Source organism: Chelonia mydas, chromosome 1 (genome assembly GCF_015237465.2).
Source record: "Chelonia mydas isolate rCheMyd1 chromosome 1, rCheMyd1.pri.v2, whole genome shotgun sequence".
Classification (NCBI taxonomy): domain Eukaryota; kingdom Metazoa; phylum Chordata; order Testudines; family Cheloniidae; genus Chelonia; species Chelonia mydas.
The window spans coordinates 219,232,591-219,258,888 of NC_057849.1; the positions used below are offsets into that span (position 1 = coordinate 219,232,591).

Sequence of the window (26,298 nt, forward strand, 5' to 3'; positions counted from 1 at the left end):
TATTCCCACAGAATAAGTGATAACTACTTATGATAAACAATCTGTCCCAGCTTGCATTTAGCCGTGACACTCTTGAGTACCTTTCCCAGACCTGAAGAAGAGCGCTGTGTGGCTTGAAATCTTGTCTCTCTCACCAACAGAAGTTGGTCCAGTAAAAGATACCACCTCACCCACCTTGTCCCTAATATCCTGGGGCCAACACGGCTACAGCTACACCACACTGAACAATTTGACAGACAAAGCTGAGGAGCACTTTCAAAGGTCTCCTTCATCATTACTAAGGGCATGTGCAGGTAGGAGGGTTATGATTGTGATTTACTGTAGAGCTACCATTAGAAACGGAATTGGTTTGGCAAACTAAAACCAGGGGGAGTTTGAATCCAGACACTAATTTGTTTGAGCCTCAAAGTTTGGGATGCTTTAAATAAATGATTCCAGTTCTGCCCCATTTCCAATTATCCAGCAAATAGTTACTCTCCTTGTTTCTAGTGACTGACAATGCCACAGCTAGTCCTAACTTTAGCTGAGGCACTGTTACACGCCTTAGCTGCACATGCCCTTACTAAGGATTTAAAAGCATCCTCAGTCCTCCACAGTGGCTGCCTAACTGTCCAACGACACGTGCACATTCAAATTCCACTATTTTGCGCCATCAAATGCAACCTTCTTCCCCTAAGAAACTTATTAACAGCAGCAACTAAGGTCATGGGGGGTGGGAGGAAAAAACTGACTTTATGCTTTGTCATTCATGCAATTAAAACAAACAAAAACAAAACAAAAACAAAACAAAAACAAAACAAAAAAAACCTTGTTGCCCTGAAAGGCTGTGTGAAAACTGAAGGGAAACAGATACGCATATGTGACCTCTAAAAATGCCTGCTCTAAACTACAATAGCTAGTGGCTCTACATCAAAATTCATCCATCTTGGGAGCTTCTCTGTTCCCATTTTGACTTTAGGGTGCGTCTTCACCACAGAGTTAACTCGGGTGATCAGCAGCCCTGCCTGAACACCCGAGTTAGCCTGACGACTGGATAGGAGCAGCCACACCGCAAGCCCTCCCTGTGTGTCCTCACTGGTGCTATGCTCAGCTCTCTGTGTCACTAGCCCTTCTGGGGGCACATCGCATGGTTCTTTGTGACACCGTATATTAAATTGAGCCACTCTATGATTTTTTTCCTGGTGAATTGTGAGAGAACTTGGCTGTCCTTCCAGACATACATGGGGAACTGTGGGAAGGGCATTGGAGGACTATCAGCACTCAGCTGGTTTAGCCAGAGTCCTCACAGCAAAGTGTGCACATTACCAGCCTGAGTGAAAGTGGCACCTGAGCTCTAGTCAGGGTCGTCCTTAGGCATAGGCAGCATATGCCGCTGCGTAGGGCACTCAAACATTTGGGGCATCACCAGGACCATAGGCGCCGACTTCTAATCTTGCTGGGGGGTGCTCGACACCGCCCCCCTCTGATCCAGGCCCTGCCCCACTCCACTCCTTCCCCCAAACCCCCGCTCTCACCCCGCCCCTGCTCCATCCCCACCCCGCCTCTTCCCTGCTCCTCCCCCTCCCTCTCAGAGCTTGAATGCCACGAATCAGCTGTTCGCAGCACTCCAGAAGTGCTGGGAGGGAGCGGGAGGAGTTGGTAAGTGCGGGGCTGCCGGCGCACGAGAGGCACGAGTGGAGGGGGACACCGGGGGGAGCTTGGTTCTGGTGGGTGCTCCGCACCCACTAAATTTTCCCCATGGGCGCTCCAGCCCCATAGCAACCACCTATGGAGTCCATGCCTATGTCCGGGACAGCAGTTAAGAGCGGGTCAGCCCATGCACACCCAGAGTGCACTGCAGTCTCCTTATTAGGAAGAAAACAGGGGCCATATTCATTTTGTGTTGCTAAGAGCAAGTCAGGCATAGGGGCACCAGTTTAATACTACTGCGTAGGGCCCCATAAATCCTAAGGACAGCCTTAGCTCTAGCCCATAGCCTCAGACAAGCCAGCTACCCCAGGTTTAAAACACCAGCAAACTCATGTGAGAGGATTTTGTGTGTGGACAGGACGGGGGTAAGGGTAACACCTGAGTAAGAGCCTGGGTTAACTCTGCAGTTTACACATATCGTCTCACACTGAAATCCCCTCACATAAATCATGCAACATGGACACTACTGCAGCAAATCTATAGGGCAGGAGGTGGGTTGGTCAATGGGTCCCTGAAATCTGCTCGAGAGCCCTGAAGGAGCCCTTGGTGACTCATTGGCTGATATACCTCCTCCTTGTAGGGGAGATGTGGTACACAGGGGATGCAGACCCCCATTGTGGACTCCATCCTCCTACACACCCCTATGCAGCACAACTAGTTCTGCTGCTTATTAGGTCTCTTGCATCCACAGAGGGCTACAGGGCCTGGATTGCCCTCCTAGACAAATGGATTAGAATGAAGCCACAAGATTTTCAATACCTGTATGCTGGATTTGTACGACAGCCTATCATGCTGCATTTAACAGCCAGAAATGCCATGCTACATTAGCAATATAGTAATCTACTGCTGCCACTGTATCACTTTAAGTTAGATATAGCCTAACCCCTTTAGACACTTCTGAAAATCCTACCCTATATATCTGTACAGCATGTAGCATAAAGAGGCCACAGTCTACCTGCCACTTATGAACTTCAGATAAAGCAAAGTGCTTCTGTTAAGTCATTTGCCTGTGAACCTATATCTCAGCCAGAGAGCAGGGGAGCAACCACCAGTTCAATACATCGGGCCGTCAGCACAAATTATGCAAACAGCATATTCAAGTCTCAAGCCCATTAAAGGAATGATTGTTCTCCTTTGTGTGACAGGAGATGTCTGGAGCATCAGAATTATCTAATGGGGTCTGATGGATCTGCAGTCAGTGAAATCTGCACTTGGTGCAGGCACAAAGTGCTCTGTAATGTACAGAGAAGAGGAAGCAGTGCTACACTATTAAAGATTAATTGTGAAAATTGACTTGTTCAATTACAGCAAGAATAATGGTGCATTACCACTGCTCTCGCTTTCAGCCTCCAGACCTGTGCGATTTTTTTAAAAGGATTTTTATTGAATTACTGTTCCACTCTCTGAACATTTACATAAATTAGGTCAATATTATGAAACCATACAGCAATTTAACATAATCCAGTCTTGTTCTCTCTCAGTAAATATTATCCAGCCTCCAACAATCAGAATCACTGAACTCTACTGGTCCCGATTGTATCAGCTGGAACACCAGTGACCTCTCACCTCTCTAGCTTCTACAGTAAGTCAGTTTTTCAAATGGCTGCCCCACCCTGCTACTGTTTGAGAAGGAATAATGGAACTGGGTTGGAGTGCAGCCAAGCATATGGGCTTTTCCCCAAAATCCCCGATTGTCTACTGTCCTTAAGAGTAGAGCTGTTTGGGAAAAAGAAGAAAAGTCTTCCGCAAACATTTATGGAGAAAGCTATTTCTATTTTGTGTCACACTTTCATTTCAGTGGAAATTTTCCAACCAGCTCTGCCTAATAATGAGATGAGAAAAAGGGAGATTGTTTTTTTCTGTTCCAGCCTCTTGCCAGATTCTTCACACACACACACACACTGTTGGTCCGTGCATAATCATCCTATTATTTTTGTCACCCCATCATCAATCTCTACCCCCACGCCCCCCAGGTCTACTTGTGTGTTTCAGCCACCTGTTTTGCCTAGCCTTTTAGATTGTAAGTGCTGTGGGACAGGGGCTGCCATTTATTATGGGTGGGGTTTTCAAACAATCCTAAGGAGAATTCAGCCCTCAGATCCCACTTGCTTTCACTGTAAGTTAAGTATCAGAGTGGCAGCCGTGTTAGTCTGTATCCACAAAAAAGCAACAAGGAGTCCGGTGGCACCTTAAAGATTAACAGATTTATTTGGGCATAAGCTTTCATGGATAAAAATCTGAAGAAGTGCATCTGAAGAAGTGGTTTTTTACCCACGAAAGCTTATGCCCAAATAAATCTGTTAGTCTTTAAGGTGCCAGTGGAAATTAAGCATTTAAGAGCTGGTGTAGTTTAGAAAATGAGATCAACCCAGCTACATCACTCAGGGGTTTGAAAAATCCACACCCTTGAGCAGCATAGTTAAACCAGCCTAAATCCCTGTGTACACAGCACTAGATCAACAGAAGAATTCTTCCAGTTGATCTAGCTACAGACTGTCAGGGAGGTGGATTTACTACGGCGATGGGTGAATCCCTCCCATCGCTATAGTAAGTGTCTATACTGAAACGCAACAGTGGCACAGCTGCACTGCTGCCCCTGTACCACTTTAAGTGTAGATATGGCCTAACTCCTTTAGACACCTCTGAAAATCCCACCCTTTATATCTGTACAGTGTGTAACACAATGGGTCCACAGCCTGCTGGAGGGACTCTGTGCACTGCTTGAACAATGATAAATCATCATTGTCTTGTAATAGATGTTTCAGCCTCACGGTCATGTTAGAATTCATTAACAGTGGAGACAAAGAGGCCTAAACATGACAGCAAAATAGTGCTCACATATAGGAAAAATGGTGCAGACATAAGAACTGGCTTGGGCCTTTCCTTGGAACCTGAACTAAACAGTCTGCTAGGTTTCTACTAGGGCCAGAGATCTGATACAGTGGTTAATACTCACAACTCCTTTTGAAGACAACAGGAGTTGAGGCGGTCAGTGCCTCACAGGATTGGGTTCCAGATAGGAAATGTCAAAATACAATGAAAGAACCTGTTACCATAAACTTCATGAGAGACTTTGGATACTGCCAGCCCAAGATAGTCAGAACATTTTCAGATAGGTAGCCAGAGTTAGTAGGGAAGTTATCTGAACCAAGCCACCAAACCAGCTGAGATTTGCTCAATGGGAGCTACTTTTGCCTGATGCTGAGCACCTTTTTTGAAAAACTGAGCACTCTCTACTCTTAATGGAGTGCAAGACTATTGAGCGTGTTCCACATGTCCTGGAGGAGACACTCAGCACTTTGCAGAAATCAGGTCCTTTAACTCCCTCGGCCTCACTGACCGTGCCAAAGGACACCATAGAGTCAATGCAAGAAAGTACTTCTTTGCAGCATTCACTTACAGCAGAAGTCCGGTTCCCGCCACTCGATCAGAACGCCTTTCCTAGCACATGCAGTGGCATAGGTAGAAACAGCAGCGCACAAGCAATCCTTGCCATCAGAACAGGAGCAAACGTCGTAGCGACAGTTCTTCAGGTATGGATACGGGCTAACTTCATGGTGGCAAGGCTCAAACATGGATGACATCAGAATTGAGCAGGAATCTTCAGCATACTTGGCTAAAATGAGAAAAATAGTATCCAGACACTTTACACTAAAAGAGCAGTGACTGTAAAGAGAAATAAGAATAATCAGAATAAGTGCTTGTATACACTTAAAAGGCTGCAGTTGCACCTAGGTAGCGTAGACACTACTTCTGCAAATAACTCCATTAGCTCAAGTCTGTGCTGTAAATCTAATGGCCCAAACCCTCTCCATGACCCAACTTTGGCATCGATATGGTTCCATATGATGGAATTTCTGGAGTTTCATGATGGGTTTTTTTTTTCAGTTTGTTTTTTTAAATTAGAAAATTGAATTAAAAAACTGCCTTAAAAAGAACATTATTAAGGTTACAGAGTCAAGCCCTCTGAAGTTAGGAAAAGCCAGACGTCAGGTTTCCCATGCAACCTGAATTCAGCCTCCTTATGTGTACACAGTATGATACAGTTTTTAATTACATGATCACGTAGTATTTTTTTCCACAGGACCCCTGCCTCATTCAGTGCAAGGAATGAGAGGTGTTTTATTTATTTTACAGACGCTATCATGATCCTGTTCCCAGTACAAAACAGTTGCACTTTTACGGGATGGAAGATTGCATGTTGTTACACTGTACCATATGTTATGTGGAGGCCAGGGTTCCGTACCTAAGCGAGGGTTGAGACTACAGGGGTCGCTGTCTTGTTTTAACAAGTCTTGGCAATCTCCATTCAGCTTCCAGGCATTTCCAAAATCTTCCACAAGGGCTTCCACGAGGCCAGAAGGTGTCAGAAAGTCGTCCCCTTCATTGCCATTGTAGTTTCCACAGAGACCACAAGTTCTGTCAGTGTACATTGGGGAGAGCTCACAGAAACAAGGGTAGAATGGTTATTCTTCAATATTAGTCCACAGTTTCATGGCAATATTTTTATTGGACTATGTAAATTCCTCAATTCCTGTAGCTCACGAAAGCTTATGCTCAAATAAATTGATTAGTCTCTAAGGTGCCACAAGTACTCCTTTTCTTTTTACATATTTAAAGAACATCTGAGTTGGGAAGTAGTAGGACAAATCTGACCAGGGGGCCAAGTACCTGAAACGCCCATTCATTTCAATAGGAATTGTCAGTGCCCATCAACATCCATAAGAATGTGGTCTCTAAATGAATAATACAAACAATTCTTGGGGGCTGGCCCAATGGCCAGTGGTACAGTAGCTCCCTGTATGCTTGGCAGGGGTAAGCAGTGATACAGAGGCAGGCTGAAAAGTGGAATATCTTTCACAGTTATTCCTCTGGCTAATAAAAGATCACTGGTGAAGGGCTCCAAAGGGAAGCCAGTCCTGTTCTCACTAACAACAGCAGCAGGGGAGGGGTTTCTAACTAAGGACACCGTCATTCTCCAAACACAGTGACTCATGTTCATCCAAAGTTCTGTATATGTTTTGGAAACTTCCCTGAAGGGGTCAAATCACAAGCTTTCAGAGGTCACCAGAGGGGTGCCTCTTCTTGAGGAATGCAGCAGGCAAATCCAAACACTGTAACTTTTACCAGAAGTGTTTGCACACAAGTCAGTGGGAGTGCATCACTTCCCCCAATTGTCAGAAATGTTTGGCAATAGGTCAGTCCATTTACACTGTAAATTTGTGCTCCAAAGGCAACAATAATACTGACTTAGGTACATAAAAGGGAAGGAATTCATAGCAGAACATAATAATAAAAGAAGACAATGGGAAAAACTGCTAAGACAGTAATTAGCAACAGTTATTGCTGTTATGGTAAAGGGGTTGAAGTAGAAAATTAGACTTTTTAACAGCTAGGCAAAGAGATGGTCAGGATGTAAGGGTCTGAGACCCGGCAGAAGAGATCACAGATGCAGACAGAAGCAGGAAATCCTGAGAAGTGCCAAAGGATTGAACTGAATTATCCTCAACCCTGAAACAAATCCCAGGTGTTTTGGTATTGTACATCTAGACTAGACCAAAACACAAATTGCTGAATCCATATTCTCAAACCCTTCCAGAACTTTCCCTCCTGTTACAGTGGTTTTATTTTTTCCAATTGCTGAAGCTCTAATGAACCTTTACCTTGAGCTAGCATATTAAGCCCACTTTTTGTGCTACTGTGCAACATTTATCCAGAATTCGTGCTAGCAAAGGTGGGTACAACTCTATGCTAGTTTTATGATATGGGCTTCAAGATGGTTCTGAGAGACAGAACCATACTGGGTAGAGTGGAAGGCAAGGAAAATGAATATAGCTAGAGCAAGAGTATAGATGCACTATGCTCATGCTGTGAAAGAGCAGATAAAGGGTTCAGTTATGGGGCTCTTACAATGGTGAGCTTTTACTCACACAATTATTCCTGTTGACAACAAAGGACCTGCTCACTTGAGTAAGTGCTCACCAATGCAAGAAAAGGGTGTGCATTCATCAGGCCCATAACAGCGATGCAGGTGAGCATGGTTAGGACCTGCAGTCATTACATCTGTTCTACCCTTGTAGCCCACTCACCTCCAGTGGGTAGCTGAAGGCCAACGTGCAGGGAAACAGTGCCACAGAAACACCCGCACCCCCCTTCTGCCTCATCCTGTCCCTGGGAGGATTGAAGAGCTGTGGTCAGCACTGACTAGCCTCCCGCAGCAGTCCTCAAGATGTAGCAATCAAAGGAGGACAGCTGCCTGCACGTGCATACAGGGTGGTATGATGGGGTTCCCTGGGCACTCTCCTCATCTTACTCACTAGGGAAAGGTGACCATATTTTTGGCCCTTAGAATTGGAGCCCCATGGGGCACTAGTGTAGAGCCCTGCATTGGGACTGGGATCCCATAGGTCTTGCAGGCCCACTGCCATAATAGCAAGATTGGGTAGCAGTGGGATTAAAGAATAGACCCACAAAGGGCTCTACCTTAGAAATAGCACAATATACTGTCCAAGTGTGCACTTTTCATACGTTAACAGATTATAAAGCCAGAAGGGACCACTATGATCATCTAGTCTGACCTCCTGTGTAACACGGACCATAGAACTTCCCTGAATTATTTCTTACTTGAACTAGAGCATATCTTCTAGAAAAAACATCCAATCTTGATTTTAAAATTTCCAGTGATGGAGAATCCACCGCAGCCCTTGCTAAATTGTTCCAATGGTTAATTACTCTCACTGTAAAAAATATGCACCTTATTCTCTAGCTTCAACTCCCACCATCTTGTTATAGCTTTGTTCGCTAGACTGACGAGCCCATTATTAAATATTTGTTCCCCATCTAGGTACTGATAGATTGTAATCAAGTCACCCCTTAACCTTCTCTTTGATGAGCTAAATAGAGTGAGTTCCTAGAGTCTCTCACTATGAGGCATGTTTTCCAGTCCTTGATTCATTCTTGTGGCTCTTCGCTGAACCTCTCCAATTTATCAACATCCTTCTTGAATTGTGAACACCTGCACAGGACACAGTATTCTAATAGTAGTCACAGTTTCAAATACAGAGGTAATATCACCTCCCTATTCCTACTCAAGATTCCCATTTAAGTATCCAAGGATCACATTACCCCTTTTTAGCGTCGACATCTCACAGTGGGAGCTCATGCTCAGCAGATTATTCACCACAATACTCCAAATCTTTTTTCAGAGTCACTGCTTCCAAGTTAGAGTCTCCAATCCTGTAGGTATGGCCTACATTCTTTGTCCTAGTTGCAAACATTTACATTTAGCCATATTTAAATGCATATTGTTTGCTTGTACTCATCTTACCAAGCAATCCAGATCACTTTTTAAATCGGTGAATAGACTGCCCTCTTCATTATTTACCACTCCTCCAATCTTTGTATCATCTGCAAAGTTTATCTAATTTCATGTTTTCTTCCTGGCCACTGATAAAAACATTAAATAGCATAGGTCCAAGAACGGATCCTCGCAGGACCCCACTAGAAACACAAGCACCTCACTGATGATTCCCTATTTCCAATTACATGTTGAGACCCATCAGTTAGCTCATTTTAATCCATTTAACGTGTGCCATGTTGAACTTGTATCATCCTAGTTTCTTAATCCATGTCATGTGGCATCGAGTCAAACATCTTAAAGACGTCTAAGTATATTACATTGACACTATTACCTTTATCAATCACACTTCACCATTGTGTTTACGAAATTATGTTTGAAAAATTCAATCTAGTGCAAACTATAAAAGTATCTTTGCTAGGAATATAAAAGGATTTATTATAGGATTATTCATTAGCTTTATTTTTTGTTGGATTCAAAAAGCAATTATTGACAATCAGTTGCCCTATAATACTCCACAGTACAAACTTCTCTCTTTATGTTGATCTGGAATGACCATAAATATTATTCTTAGTAGGAGCAGCATGCTGTATATCCTGTGCAATTAAATTATTTTTTTTCCCTTGAACATACGAATGATTGTATCCTATAGGTCAAATTCATCTCTCATTTTCACCTGTGCAATCCTATTGACTTCAGTGGGGATGGACAAGAGTAAATGAAATCAAAATCTGGCCGATAGGGGTCTCCTGTAATGAAAGCAAAGCTATTCACGGTTAATGGCTACTGTTAGTGCACAGAAAAGAAAGAAAAAAAACCAAGCTGTTTCTGTGATGCAAATGTTTGTTTCTAGAAAACAAAAGGATCAGTATATTGCTCTGAGGGCCGAGAGAGAATGGAATTTCTAGCATGCAACACAAGCAATTTCTCACATCAGACAAGAAAGTCTTTGTGTATGTTTGGGTGGGGTGAGAGGAGAAAAAACTACCTTCACCAGAAGTTTACCACGACCATCCCAGTCAATCTGTAAATCTTCCCCATAGGTGAGGAGAACTGAAGACATCATAATGCGCTGGATACGGAGGGCACCTCAAAAACACATCGGACAAGTTTCAGACAAGAAGGGATGCATTCTGTCATCAGCAAGGAGGATACAATGTCCTCATCACCCATCTGCCCATGGGATGGATCTAAGCAGATACACTTAAGGTTTGTCTACACTATTTTCTTTGCACAACTGATGCACACCCCTAATGTAGACATATGGATTTGTACCATTTGATTTACGCCTGATACAAACCCAGTACCAACGGGGGCACAAAGACAGTGCTAGTGTAGCACAGCTGCTTACTGGTCCTAGGCTCCCCGGAAGGTGCAGAGATGGGCCAGTGTATAACATCACCCACTCCATGATACAGGCCAATGGAGTTGGCACCGCACCGCAGGGGAGGTGCACACTGCACAATGACAAAGTGGGACACAGCAACCATGCTCCCCTGCTTGCTGTGCACCACTTTGACACTCCACAGGTATTGTAACCACTGGTCTGGTGCATCTCTGCACTTCTCCTTAGCATGATCTGGGCCTCACAGGCCCCAAAAGCCGCAAAAGAAACACATATGAGCATCATCCAGAGTTACTGGTGAAATCACTGCAGTCCACTTCTAAAATTTCAAGGTTTTGGGTGGATAAATGGATACTTGACATTGGTTTTTAACATCGTTGGCTAGATCCTCAAATAGTCCACAGCCGCATAACCACACCAACTTCAATGGACCAGGGCTTATTTACACCAAGTGAGGACCTGGGCACATGTGCAAGAGAACCCAGCATGATGCAAATTCAATAAAAGGTGATGGTAACTGTATAAAATGCGACTCAGAGTTGGGAATAGGAAACACTCGTTGAGCTAGGCTAAAGCCTGCCTGATAACATTGAGAAGGGAGACACCTTCGGGTATGTCTATACTGCACACTAAACCTGGGTCTATAGACCCTAGCTTTGTGGACTCAGTGTTTCCAAGCCCATGCTTGAGTGTCTACACTGCATTGTAAACCCGGGTTTAGAATTGCTGGATGCTGGTCTCACAGCCATGCTGACATGTCCCTACTGCGCTACTCAGACCTTCTGACTTGGACCTGCAGCTTGACCTGCATCCACAGTAAAAATGAGAGGGTCTGGACTCGAGTCCCAGTGGCTCTGACCCACCCCTAGCAGCAACCAAGGATCGGGTCCCGAGTGCTTGCTGACTGGGGCAGACCGATTCTCTGTTTGGAGAGAAGGGGGGCTTGGGCTGAAACCTGAAGTAGAGCCCAGTCTCAGTGTGCAATGTAGACAGTAGTGTGTGGTCAGAATTGTTACATGCCACAAACACACCTTGTGTCAAAGGAATCTGTACATCCTGCCCATTCAGAGAGATGACGCCCCCATGCTTCATTTTGATGATGCTGTTCTCCATGTCCTGGAGTCGGACAGAGGCCGAGCGGGTGCACACTGCATCAGGATCATCGGCACACTAAAAAGAAGCCAACATTTCCTATGACTGTTAGGATTTCACTTTATCAATGACTCAGCTCCTCCAGCATGCTGGGCCAGAAGCCCTCCTGTGGCTGTAATTTTAGTGTTACATCTGTCGCCCATGGAGCTGGCTTCAGTATTTATTTTATTTAGCAGTAATGCAAGGAACCTACAGGCCTGTATCTTGTAAGACACTGGCTACAGTAGTTAGCATAAGGCATGAGGCATATGAACTTTGGCACAAACAAATGGCCCAGTGGTCACCCCTAAGTTTTGGGGAATTGTGAATAGAGTGGTTAAGGGGGAAGTTTGTAAATAGTGACACCAGGAAACCACAGGAATATGAGTTAACACTAGCTCTTGGATATTTTAGGACAGGAACAACAGCAGATATTTGATCATAGCAACATAGAGTGTCATAGCAACAAATTGACATACATGATAATAAGATGAGATCACTACTATCCTAACCTATAGGGGAAGGGCACCCGAACATTAGCAGGGTGAGGAAATACAAATAAGAGGGGAGAAATCCCTAGTGAATATGCATGAGGCATAGGGATGTCAGAGTCACATGTTATAAAAGTTGTAGCCCAGCCTGTGTGCAGGAGGAGAGGTTACAGGATGATGGCCACTGGTGATGATGAGGAAGGTGATAGTGATGAGGAAGATAATGGATAACATTTCAGGTTGCTCTTCAAGGGATGTGAGAGTAGATGGATGTTCAGATGCACATTCTGTATTATTTCTATCTACCTTGCTGGGTGAGAGTGTCTGTGACTTTGCTGAATGCATTAATAAAACTGTTACAAACACAGAAAGGTTCCTAAGTGTCAGTGTTGCAACTATGCACACCAGGGTTCCCAACTGAACAGTAATTTTAATAATACTGGGCCTGATCTTGGGACAAGAAGCTGTCAAACCACAGCAGGATAACTGGGAATTCTTAAATACTCAGTGTAATTAATACACAATCCATAGATCAGGCTACTCTAGGGCAGGGTCTGTTCTCAGGGCACTGGAAAAGGAGCTATGGGGCCATGACAGCAAGCCCCCTGTGACACAGGCTGCACTGTGTGATGAGAGAGCCTCTCCTCTTGATTGCTCTGTCTGGTGTGATGATGAGACATGTCACAAGCCTGTTCAAATGGGGAACTAGAAGCGCGCAGCTCTCACTCTCTTCATTTCGGGTGCTGCTGTTACGAGTTACAAAGCGGTGGGTAGAACGCTGCAGACAGGGAACAGTGACTCACTGGCTCCCGTCTTCAGTTTCGAAAGAACAGTTTCAGTGGAAACCAGTTATGCCAGTTCCACACACACAGCTCTGCTCTCAGATCTGTTATGTAATAGGCACAAACGTAATCATCCCTGGCACTGAAGGGAGTTGTGAGTGGGGACAGGTAAAACCCATTTCCCTAAAGCAAGTGAGCTTTCTGCTCACCTTCTCTCTGGTGCCTCTTAATCATCCCTAACCTGTCCCTGCTGTTTGGAAAAGTTTTCCCGTCTCTGCCCTGTCACTGTGCTCTTCATGCTGCTTCTGCTGCCTGCCTCCCTCCCTCCCTCAACCTGCCCTGTTGCCTTCCTCTCGCCTTCCAAAACCTCCTCACTCCCACCGCTGCGGCCCTTTCTCTCTATCCTACCTCTCTGCCATCCCGCCACTGTATGCCCTCACTCCTCCCTCTGCAAACTCCTTTGCTTTCCCCTCACTCCCACCCACTCCCTCACTTACTCCCCTACCCATTTTACTGCCCCTTCTGCAAAACTCCTTGAGGAAACTCTGCTGGTGTTCTTCCTGTCCCAGTATGCTCTGGCACCCTTCCCATTTCTTTCTCCCCTGCAACTGGGTCCTTGCCATTCTCTCTGTGGCAGAGGGCATGGGAAACAAGTTGAGAAGGGCTGACATACTAGGAAGTAATGCAACTTATTAGCCAATGTGTCCCTGTGAGAAAAAACTCCAGATTCTATTAGGGTAACAATACCACTACATGCTCCATAGCTTCTGAGGAAGCACATGCCCAGGGCAATTACCCAGCGAGCCGTCCAAACAGTTCAGTGTATGAGGCTCACCCTCTTCTGTCTCTTGCATTTATATGCTAACTTTGGCAAAACTCCAGAGAGACAATGCAGTCACACTGTGAATTTGAATTTACAGCCCGTGGTTAAAGGAGTAGCAGCAAGAAGAGGCAAAATATATGTTAATTCAGAAGAGAGAGTCTAGCTAATTTAATACGAATATGCCATTTATGTGCACAGGAATATGCCATTTAGTCATCTACTCACCCCACCCCACCCCATCCTCCCCACCCCACACAGGGTGCTGTTACCTGAACCGTCTCTATGATGACAGAAAAGGAGTTCTCCTCACAGTCTTTGGCAAATAAGTATTGACAAATCCCACTGAAGGTGAAATACCTGTTGTCAAAACTTTTGAAATGGGATTGGCCAGTGACAGAGCATTCTCCTGAAAAATACCAAGGAAAACAGTCAAATCATTGAACAAATTCCTGCTTTTTGTGAGATAGGTGGGGCAGGGGGAGGGGGAGAGAGCAGGCCCTGCCAGGCTCACAGCTCCTAAAGGCTGGATAGTGGTGGCAGCATGGCTCATCCCACTGATTATTCCTGGAAGTTATTGCCATTAGAAATGAGGACTCCAGCCAAAGTTAGGACGACCATACTGCAAGATTTCCTCACAAAGGGTGAAATTCACCCTTGCACAGAGAACCAGCCCCCCTTCAAAATGACTCTTAAATAGGACTTTAAGTGGGGCACAAGCCTTGCTCTGGCTCTCTGCATGGGGGTGAAATTTACCCAGAAATATGTAATTATGCAAGCAGAACCAGGGACTTCACTGCGGTTACTCAAGTGCTACTCAGGCCAGGTTCACACACATCATTGCACCAGTTTACCTAATCAGCTTACTTAAACCAGCGCAAAAGCCTCTGTGAACACTCTTAGGCTTCGTCTACACTAGAAAATTAAGTTGGCTTAACTGTATTGCTCAGAGGTGTGAAAAATCAACACCTCTGAGTGACGTAGTTAGGCCGATCTAAGTCAGCACAAGGTTGATGGAAGGACCCCTCCCATCGGCATAGGTAGTGCATACTCTGAAGCACTACAGTGGGGCAGCTGCACTGCTGCAGCATTTGTAGACAAGCCCTTAATTCAATTTAAATGTGGCTTGTGTCAGTTTAGCTTTGTCTGTAAATTTACAGATGCCAGCTCCCCAGGTTTAATCTGATATGCTAATAATAGCTAGCTCTCATATTGCATTTGTCACCAGTAGCATTCAACGTGCTTTATGTAGGAGATAAACATCATCACCCCTATTTTACAGATGAGGAAATTGAAGCACAAGGAGGTTAAGTGATTTGCCCAAGGTCATCCCAACAAGCCAGTGGCAGAGCCAGGATTTTAACCCAGGTCTCCCAAATTCCAATCCAGTGCTGTATCTACTAGGCCATACTGCCCTTAGAGCTCCAAATGTGGCAATTTAACTAAATCATCTTTTAGAACCGTGTAGACGAGGCTTAAGTTACAGAACAGAGCCCTTTACAAGTTAAAAAATGGAACACTTCTTATTCCTCGACCCCTACTCTGATGTTCCTTTGTAGTGGTGCCTCACTCTGGATTTTTGTTACACTCTTGGGTCTTGGCAGGTTGGGAACACTGCCTTTGTGTCTCTAGAACATTACAATATGGTCTTGTCATGGCTCCAATGTCTGAATGCCTGTATCACAATAACCTTATTTAATACAGAACAGGAAAAAATGGGTTAGCTCCTTTGCTGGGTTCCCTGGGACTTATTCAAGCATTTAGGTAAAAAATACTTTGATTTTATGAATCACAAAGGCAGGGGTGCTGGAAAAATTTTTATAGTGGAGGTGCTAAAAGTAGAAACCTTATAGTTGAGTTGTTACTACTTCTTCAAGCCAGGGGGTGTGGCCGCACCCCCAGCACCTATGCTCAAAAGGGATGAAGAGCTGACACTCAGACTAAAATATAGTTAAGTGTTTCTTACAGAGGCAGAATTTATGGTGGTATTTCCTCTTACATTTAATTTATTTAATTACCAGTAACCAGAAATTATTCACAGTTTAACCGCTAAAACCACAGTTCTTACAGAATAAAACTGAATTCCAGCTTGCAGTCCCTCCTGCTGTGAAAAGGAACTATTGAAATATAGGACTTTTTAACGTATCTGTTCCCAGTGTGTATGTAGAAGGTTGTTCTTATTATTTCTGTGGTGGTAGCGCCCAGAGGCCACAACTGGACCTGAGACCTCGTTATATTAGGCACTGCTTAAACGGATAGGAAAGACATGTTCCCTGCTCCAAAGAGTTTACAATCTAATCAAGTTATTTCATGCGGTCAAGCCCCAACACCTGCATGGAGCCCCAGTGAAGCCAATGGGAGTAGGGCTGACAGGGGAGAGAGGAGAAGAGGGATATTCTTACCAGGCCCCCAAACAAAGGGAGGCCCCCAAAACATCTGTAACATCTGCATAAAATGAAATGGGAGGAGGTGGGGCCCCAGCAAACATGATGTACTAGGGCCAGAATTTCTCTGTATGGGCCACGCAGGGATCTGCCCGCACAGAACAAATTGCAGGCGCCTAAAATGACAAGCCAATATAAAGGGTAAAGGAAGAGGGCTACCTTCACAATATGTACAGTCTGAACAGACATTTTTATATAAGTGACCACATACACATTAGCTACACGTATCTACCACACCGTCCCCCCCAGCCCGTCCTTAATTAGTTGACTAATGAGTTAGATCTGCTTGCGGAAGGGACCAGAGCAAGTTATTTTTTATTCCTGTTCACCCAGCAGAGCCAATTCAGCTCAAAGAGAGGGAGCTGGATTCTATTCCATCCTGTGCAGCAGCAGAATTTTAAACAATATTCTAACTGCAGGCCTTTGCTCCACACGTATCGATTCACCTCAGTAATCCCAATAAAGACAAAGGGGCTGCAACCAAAACCAGATTTTGGCCCATGTAATATTTATTACTGATGACAAAGACTGAGCCATAAAGATCGCAGTTTGGGGTTTACACGCCAGGCTGAATTTGCACTTAAAAGCAGTCGCATTTTTCACTTGTGAATTGATTGCATTTGATCTAGAGTCATGAGACACAATAAACATGGAACCTCGTGGGCCTTTTTTCTTTTTTTAAAGCAGTTACTTTGCACAGTTGTGCTGCACTTGGAGAACTCTCCAATGAACTAGACAAGCAGAGGGCTGGACGGGGCCTTTGTGTAGAAGGCCTGCGTGGAATTTCTCATAAAATATGTCTCCCTTCCATTTGCAGTGATTCCACACCTCTCAGATTGTGCTTTTCTCTGAAATTTTGGAGCAACTGCTATTTCCATTTGAAGCAGGGGATATTTTCAGGAAGGGTGGGGCAAGGCAGCTGAGAGGTTTTTCAATGTCCACTTGTAGGTAGGTGTAATTCCCCCCCTTTGATTCTCTCTTGATCTCACCTCTGTCTTTGCCTCAGAGAACTACATGTTTTCCCCATTTTCTTATCTCCCACATCCCCTGAATCCCCCCTTCTCTTAGTTCTCCTGCTCTCTCACATCTCAGCACTAAGTAGGTCAGAGCTGCCTGTGGCAGTCTCCCTACACACACTCGTGCTAGGGGCAGGAAAGGCAGTACTGCATCAGGCCAGTGCAGGCTTCCTCTTTTTCTGCTGACTGCAGTGCTGGAACTGAAGAAGGGCCCAGAGCAGCAAATGTACATTTCAGGTCAGGGGAATGGGCTTATGGAGTGAAGTGGGGAGCAGGGACATTGCTGGAGCAGCCTTATGGCAGGAGGTGTGACACTCCATCATCTCCTCCTCCCTGCACACCCTCCAGGATGGATGAGTATTCAGGATGTAAGTATCAGCTACCCATTGCAAACAGCTTGTTCTAGGTGAGTTCAGGAAGAAGAGGAAAAAAGACTGGTGGCCTGCTACCCGCCTGTGTCACCATTAATGGAACACAGGTGGCCTACTTGCCTCTCCCCAGCCATGGCTCTAGCTCCTTGAACAGAATACATCACTTATGACCCAAGCCTGCAAACACTACTGAGCAGAGTACCATGCATGGTTCAACTGACTTCTATGACACGTAGTGCTCACTATTGTAAGTAGTCCCATCCAAGTGCTTGCTAAATCAGGCCATTAGTTAGGGCTTGTCTACACGGAGACATTCAGAAAAATTAATCCAAATTGACTCTCTAAATGGATTAGTTAAACTGCATTAAACCCTTGTGTGAACATTCTTAGGGTATTTACACTGCAATTAGACACCTGGGGCTGGCCCATGCCACCGGACTTGGACTTGCAGGGCTCGGGCAAAGGGGCTGTATAATTGCGGCGTAGACGTTTGGACTCAGGCTGGAGCCCGGGCTGCAGAACTCTGCGACGGGGGAGGGTCCCAGAGCTCAGGCTGAGCCTGAATAGCTACATTACCATTAAACAGCCAAGCCCCATGCAGAGTCTAATTGCAGTGTAGACATACCATTATTCAGAAATAAAGTGGCCTTAATTCAGTTTAGCTTGATTGGCTTTCAAAGTGAATCAAGCTAAACTGAATTAAGGTCATTTTAATTCTGAATAAGAGTGCCCACACAGGGGGCTTGATGTGATTTAACTAATCCACTTTAAATTCATACTGTTAGTTAATTCAGATTAATTTTCCTGTCCATATGTAGATAAACCCTTAGAAAATTGTTGATACTCAAGTTAGCACAGCAGTTTTCCTTTACCAGAAAGCTACTACTATGAATCTACAGCTCTTTTACAACATGGCAAGAAAAGCAACAGAAAGGGAACTCGTGCTTTTCCCCCTAAACAGGTATTTACATTGCCACACACAAGCCCATCTGCACAGTCTGATTTATCTTTTGGACTCCTGGACTCTTGAAATATAATCTTGGTGCTGACTTGCAGCCAGAGCTTGAAACAAGGACAAACCCTGTCTGTGCGCTCATCCATGCATGGGACTGACCTAGGCAAGGCTTACATACTTTTGTGGAGCTATAAACACAAGGGTCAGCATACCTGGGCACTCCTCGTTGCTGCAGATCCAGATGCCACGTCGACAAATGCTAGGAAATATATTGTTGAAAAGTTAGGGTGCATGATTTCACATCCACGGTGGCATGTCCCAAAACTGTTGAAAGCGGAGCTCCCCCTTCAGAAAAATTAAACCAGTCTTACTCCCCCGCACCCCAATACAGCTTAACATATGCATCTTCCATACACACACTCCCTCCAGCTAGCCCCTTGCGAAACACTAGTATTGAAATGTAATATTGTTTTTCTAAAAGGAATTATTCTGGGGAAGTTCTACGGCTTGTGTTATACAGGAGGTCAGGTGAGATAATCACAATGGTCCCTTCTGGCCTTGGAATCTATGATTCAGTATGGTTATAAAAGTACAAAAGTCTTTCTCCTTTTTTTTTTTCAAGCCACCTGTTTATTTTAGCTGTAACATGTGTATTCTTCTAAAACCGAATGGTTTAAAAAAAAAATCCTCAGGGGGTTTCCACTGAAACCCTGGTACGTACAGTCTTAACGATGAATAACCCTTCTTGTGTGTGAGAGGAAGAGAGAGAAATAATATTTCTTCCTGGGTCTGTGGATGGGAGTATGGATTCAGCATAAACTCTTGGAGGCAGTAGTAATATAAGACATAGTCAATGCACACCAGTGGCTGTTGCTATTATGCTTGGGCCTATATGGCACATCATCTGCAAGCCCCACAACTTTTTAAAAGAGAATGAATTGGGGTCGGGTGGTTCTCATTTGATCAGTTAGCCCATCCCTTGTGCACCTTCTGGAGCGAGTTGAATTACTTAGGATGACACAAGCGGGGTTCAATGGCACAGCATTCAGCAAGGGAATATTTAGGCTGAATAGCAGGAAGCATTTTATAAGGATGAAGTCTATTAAACTGGACTAGTCTTCCAAGGGCAGGAAGATTTGGATGATGCTTTCAAACCCAGAGCTGCAGAAGACCCTAAGGTCATGGGGCTCCATCCCACCAGGGAGAGACTGAGGTGCTAATGTGATGGTCACTGCTCATGCGCCATTGATACATGGGTGTGAGGGGCTGAACTGCTTCTTGCTGACTGTGGTATTACGCAGAGCCTCCTGCTTTATTGCACTGTGGCTCTGGCTGGGCCACATATCAGGTTCCCTCTTCTGTTGTCTGACTGGAAAAATCTGCCCAATGTTCCCCATACTCCTAACACACACAGTTCAGAATATATTTCTCACCCCCTTCCTTCTGGGTTGGGTAACACCCCGCCCCCCAGGATGGCATTCGGGGTAGATGTGAAAGAAGAAAGTTGCACATTCAATCTAAAGCTATAAAGCTGGAGGGGGCAACATGATGGCTTTGCAAGAAGGAGGGGGCATGAATTTGTCTTAACTGGCCCTTCTCAAAGGACATTTTGAACTAGGTTTAAGGGAAGTTAAATAAATGTAGTAAGTCAAAACAAAACTCCACTGTCCAAAACTAGCTGGGACTAGGAGTCTGCAAGTTTGTGTTATTCAGAAAACAAATATTTTTCCACTGCATGAAAGACTATGACCCCTACACAATTCTGCTAGATCAAATATTGCTGTGAAAATGGAGTTGATTGAGTCTTTGTGAACAGCTTGCTTCTGGGAAGAGGTTGGCACTTCCAAATCTTAGACTGGGACATTTGCCAAATAAAAGAAAAGGGGCAGGGGGGCAAAACTGAAGAGCAGTACTTATCTAGAGCAGCCTGGATCGTAGCAATTGCACCGCATCATTGTATTTACCATGAGTTGCAGTCCTGAGAGATAGAGGAGCCAGGAGGATAGCGCATGCCAGAATGTACACAGGAGCACTCGGAGCTGTCAACACAGCTATCACCATTAAGTAGCTTCCCCACTGGATAGATCAGGCAATGGCAAAAAACAAAACAAAAACACACATTAGATCCACTCTTGACACAATTTCATTTGCATTGTTATCCAGGGTCACTCACAGAGCCAACTGAAAAGGGCTGGGACTGTCCAAAAAACCTCATGCGAATTGAGGAGTTTCATTCAGATGCTGCTTCTGCCTGTGAACATGCTGAATTGTGCATTTCTGGAAGCCCCGTAGACATCCCATTTAAGCAACTCTGCACAATCAATCACCAGGAGGTGGGCTCAAGCCAGAACCCTACTTCCAGCCACCTCTAAGGTTAGAGTGTGGGAGATGTGGAAGAGGACTGAATCCAAGACCAAACCTGGACCTGAATGTTCATAATCAGGGCTCGTCTGGAACTGTAATCTAAACATAACAGGCCATGGGCCCATATGTATGGTCACCAGTGGGGATAGATCCCAGGACCAATGTCACAAGTCCTTATCAGAACTACATATATCAAAGGGTTTCAATGGGGGCGGGGGAGATAGGAGTAAATAGGTGAGTAAGAGCATGTAGTGACAGCTGAGAGATGAGTGAGGTGGGAGCTGGAGGAGCAAACAGCAAACCAGCAGGAAAAACAGAGAGTCTGCATGGTGGCTGTCCAGCCAGCACGCTTTGAGCAGCTGCAGCTTTGCTGGCTGGCCAAGATGGAAGCTGCAGCTGTCTTGGCCAGCAAGCAGTAGAAGGAAGCTGCGTTCCACAAACAGGCCTGTGAGAGGAACAAATGTCAAGGTGCTGAGTTAAATCATTCCTCCTTCACTCATGCAGAAAAATCAGGAATGAGCGGGTTATGTCCCCAGTAACTCCTTTAAGGACTATTGTGCCCATATTACAGGTGGATAAACTGAAGCACAGACAAGTTAAATGATTTGCCCCAGGTCACACAATGAGCCAATGGAATAGCCAGGAATGGAGCAAAGGGTTCCTAGCTTTCAGGGACCCAGGCTCACAACTAGAAGACACCCTTTCCCTATATTTACTTCCGAGAAGTCCATCCCAGTGAGAAATTAAACTGGGATCTATGCATTTAAAAGCAGCAGGGCTCTCCAAAAAGAACATGGAAAGTCTGTATTTTCTTGGCAAAAACAGCTAAACATTAAACATTAAAACAACTGTGTGGTGCCCAAGTTGAACTGGCTCCTTTTTCTCTTGGAGCACAGGCTGGACTGGAGCAGGGAGGAAAAAGCTGGTAAAATCTCCTCAAGTCCCATCATAAGAAGATTCCCCATTTACTTGGTCAGATCCTTCTTGGATGCGGCATGTTATGAAACCCAGGTGAAATTCTCCATCACTAACACTGCACTGAAGCAACAGAACACATATTTTGAAGTATTTCTTCTTTTTCTCTCCCTGACACTCATGTAGTTACCTCCTTGCTTCCCTTTGCCATTCCCTCCCTCCACAGCATCCTCTGCAGTGCCCTTCCCATCCTCCTCTTACAGCTCCATTCCTCTGCTCTCTCCCCTCACATGTCTCCTGACCTGAGGTGACCGGAGCAGCTACCGTAGAACCTCAGAGTTACGAACACCAGGGTTACAATCTGACCACACACTTCATTTGGAACCAGAAGTACACAATCAGGCAGCAGAGACTTAAAAAAAAAAAATACTGTACAGTACAGTACTGTGTTAAACATAAACTACTAAAAAATAAAGGGAAAGGTTTTTTTAAAATTGACAGGTTAAGGAAACTGTTTCTGTGCTTGTTTCATATAAATTAAGATGGTTAAAAGCAGCCTTTTACTTCTGCATAGTAAAGTTTCAAAGCTGTATTCAGTTAATGTTCAGTTGTAAACGTTTGAAAGAACAACCATAACATTTTATTCAAAAAAAAAAGAAAAGGAGTACTTGTGGCACCTTAGAGACTAACCAATTTATTTGAGCATGAGCTTTCGTGAGCGACAGCTCACTTCTGATGAAGTGAGCTGTAGCTCACGAAAGCTCATGCTCAAATAAATTGGTTAGTCTCTAAGGTGCCACAAGTACTCCTTTTCTTTTTGCGAATACAGACTAACACGGCTGTTACTCTGAAACCTGTCATTTTATTCAGAGTTACGAACAACCTCCGCTCTCGAGCTGTTCGTAACTCTGAGGTTCTACTATATTTGAAACAACCAGCTGTGAAGCAGGGTAGCAGCAGTACTTCACAGCTAATTAATTCCACTCTCTTGGCTCTTCCCTACCCTGTCCAGATTGTGAGGCAATGGGAGTGAGGTGAAATCAGTCAGCTCTGAAGCAGTTTTGCTATAATATTCCAGTTTCCATTAGCTGTCTTGTTAACACCGCTATGCAGGTATAAGCTATTTTGTGAGGCAAAGCCGGGCAGCGGATAGAGTCAGCAGTGCCTGTTGTTCTAAAGGAATAGCCTAATCCAAACTCTGCTTTGGAGGAACCCATCCAAGCAGTAACCAGGCTGTTCTGCTTAGTGTTTATAACCGGATGTGATCAAGCATATTCAGTGCCCTGTTCTTTCAATCATCCAACTCCTGTTTCTCCACTTGCAGCCTGGACACCTCTCATCCAAGGTTAAGATATACATCTACAGTACAGAATTATGTGAACCTAAGATACATTGACATACAGCCACCGTAGTAATTAAATAGCTTTTGCATGTCCACACTGTACTCCTTATGTCAGCGGCGCGCAGCCTCACCAGGAGCACTTGCACCGATTTAACTGTCAGCGTGGGGCTTTGTGGGAAGGCTTCTGAAAGCCAGCAACAGTGGACATAAGCAACACAGTGTCTATACTGACCTTGCATCGACCTAACTATGTCGACCTAAGCTCTATGCCTCTCAGAGAGGTGGAGTTAAGTCAGCATAATGGGCGAGTTACATCAGGGGGAGCGACATTTTAGTGTAGACGCTGGCAGAGTTACGTCGACGTAAGCCACCTTGAGTCGATCTAACGCTGTACTATAGACCAGGCCCAAGAATGCTTTGATAACCTGCTGCAGCACATCATCATTTGGGTTTCTTACACAGTTGTCTTTATAATTGTACAAGTCACTTTGCAGACAAGATGAAAAGTTCAGGAGCATTGCTGCTGCAGGCAAAGGGTGCTGAGCAGCGTTCACCCCAAGTACCGGCAAAAGGCATATACACTTGCTGTTGGACACCAAGGAAGATGTGCAGATCTGAAAGGCTAACTCCTTACAAAATGAACTATGCTGGGGCTTTACAGGCACAATGCTTGTCCAGGGGGAGGAAGGAAAGGGGTGAGGTTGAGCAGCAGGAGTTCATAGATTCATAAATTCAAAGACCAGAAGGGGCATTGTGATCATCTAGTCTGACCTCCTCTATAACATGGGCCATAGGACTTTGTCTGTTAATTCACTGGCCCATAGAGACATTCAAGTTCCCCGACCCTGCCACCTCCCATTGGTACCTACCCAGGGCATACCCTGCACTGACAGGATACACAAGAAACTGCAATCTAATAAGAACAACTGTGAGGTATTAATAGCAGTAAAGACCAATTTAGAATGGAATGTTGATGGCACACGCACACACACACATACACCCCCCTCTAGCATTGTTGCCACGCCCCTGCTGTGAAACCAAAGGCATGCTTTCCACATGTTAAAGCTCACTCAGTTACATGAGGTATCTAGTAAATTACTAGAAAGAGTTAAACACACATCTTTGTACACATCCGTGAAGTCAACACTATAAACATGAACTACAAGACTATTCCCATTAGAGAAGCAAGAGGAGGGAGAACTTGGTTTCTTCAGCCGCAGTGATAGGCATATTAGAGGAAGAGAGAAAAAACACATAGACCAAATTCTGCTCAGCTTAACCACGCAAGTAGCCCCGTTGAATTCAATGAGATAATTTGTATCAATGAGGCAGTACGAAAAATTCGCCCCATAGGTTTAAATCACTAAGGATCCTCCTGGACGAAATGTAAAATATTTCCCCTTTTTGCTTTAATAACCCCCCTCAGTAGAATCTTCTCATCTTCTGCTTCTGAGATGTGGACTCCTCTAACCTGAAGTAATTCAGAAGAAATCTGTATGTTGGTAGGCATCACATGGTGCAACCCCTGGCCTGGAAGGAGTTCCTGCTGCACTAACTGGTGCTGATCTTCACAAAGACCTTTATTTTTTTAATTGAACTTAAATAGAAATCCTTTCATAGAGCAAGCATACAGGCAGTATAGAATTCTAGAGCACACACAAACAAAGCGAAGTGCTGATTTCAGGAACATTTGAAGACAGACACTGGTTTTCTTCTTCTCGTAAAATAGGTAACATCATTGCCAAATGTTTCTCTGAGTAAATAAATCAGTAAATAAATTACCAGGGCAGCTGCAGCCATCAGCACATTGTCCTTGACAAACTTCATTGATATTCAGACTCTGGCAGGTTTTGACACAAGGAGATACACACTCCTTATACTCCATGCCAACTGGACATCTTGGCCCTGAAACAATTAAACGAAATTAGAAATACATATCCCTTAATAACTGTTAATCTCTTTAATTATCGTAGAACAAATGACCAGGGTCAGAGATAAGGTCAGATCGTCTCTGATCAATGATTTCATTTGCGGGAACAAAATATTTAATAGATGTTAATTTTGTTGCTTAATTTGACAGTTGCATCTGCCACTCTGTTCTATACAAGAACAAGACCTCTGTGAAAGCTTGAAAGCTTATATATTTCAGCAACAGAAGTTGGTCTACTAAAGACATTACCTCATCCACCTTGTCACTTTGGTCTGTAGACATGTTTAAGGTTAAAAATTATTTTTTTTTTCACAAATCACATATCATCCACAGAAAGAAAGCAAATTACGTGACAATAATTCTGAGTGGAATCTGTGTGATCCATTACTGAGTAAAGCCCTGCAAGGATATCTAGCTGCTTCCGATACAGAAATAGATTATTTGCCTCCTAAAGACCCTCACAGTTGTACAGCTCATTCACTGTGTCACACTGATGTCTTTTATTGCCAGGGAGAAGCAAATCAGGTGTGGGACCTAGAAATACCTAAATATATCCTGGAGCTGGATCAGCCTTAAAGCGCATGGGTTCATCTACGCACATATCTCCTCGGCTTCTTTTAACAACGATCATCAAACTTCCAGTGAATTCTGCTTCCCAATGACTTTATTCATGGGACACACATAGCTTAGCAGAGACAAATTTACCCAGAATGCTTGTATTAAAGGGCCCTCTGGTGACAACCACATCGACTGATTTGCACTGACAACACCACACCATGCAAGCAGAGTTTCTTTGCTGGGCAAGATGCTCAGTAAAAGCTAACACAAAAGAAAGCAATGTCCTCAGGTTAGGATTAGGGCACAGAGCAGTCTCTTTCCGAGGGGACCATACGCCTCAGGTCTCTAGGAAGCAGTGTAAGGTCCTCATCAGCAGAAAAAAAAAATAAATCTAAGCTTGTCATGATAGATATGACAATATCCTTCAATATCCTGGACATGGTGTAATGAAGATAAGATTTACTGAGGCTACGTCTACGCTGAGCACCTTATAGTGGCACAGCTGTGCCGCTACAGTCATGCCGCTGTAAGGTACGCAGTGGAGCCACTCTTGGTCAGCAGGAAAGAGCTCTCCCGCCGACGAAACTAATCTGCCCCCAGCGAGAGGTGCTAGCTTAGTCAGCAGGAGAGTGTTTTCTCGTCGACAAGGTGCTGTCTACGCCAGCACTTTTCGTCCGTAAAACTTTTGTCGGTCAGGGGCATGAAAAAAAACACAGCCCCGGCAGACTAAAGTGCAGCATAGACAAAACCTGGGTTAAGTTTAACACCTTCGGGGTTCATTGTATTAA

At 44.5% G+C, this 26,298-nt stretch overlaps 1 protein-coding gene across 7 annotated transcripts in view; it reads right to left on the minus strand.

Annotated features, from left to right (window-relative positions):
* Positions 1–26,298, minus strand: part of VWF (von Willebrand factor) — a 259,168-nt gene that overhangs the window by 161,411 nt on the left and 71,459 nt on the right. For all 7 annotated transcript variants that reach the window (XM_037913656.2, XM_037913649.2, XM_043529527.1 and 4 more), the window contains 8 exons: positions 24,805–24,927; positions 20,366–20,477; positions 18,614–18,660; positions 13,888–14,024; positions 11,423–11,561; positions 10,035–10,135; positions 5,936–6,131; positions 5,090–5,305 (listed from right to left, as the gene is read on the minus strand). In XM_037913656.2, the coding sequence (XP_037769584.1) occupies positions 5,090–5,305; positions 5,936–6,131; positions 10,035–10,135; positions 11,423–11,561; positions 13,888–14,024; positions 18,614–18,660; positions 20,366–20,477; positions 24,805–24,927 (1,071 nt within the window). The remainder of the gene's footprint in view (positions 1–5,089; positions 5,306–5,935; positions 6,132–10,034; positions 10,136–11,422; positions 11,562–13,887; positions 14,025–18,613; positions 18,661–20,365; positions 20,478–24,804; positions 24,928–26,298) is intronic.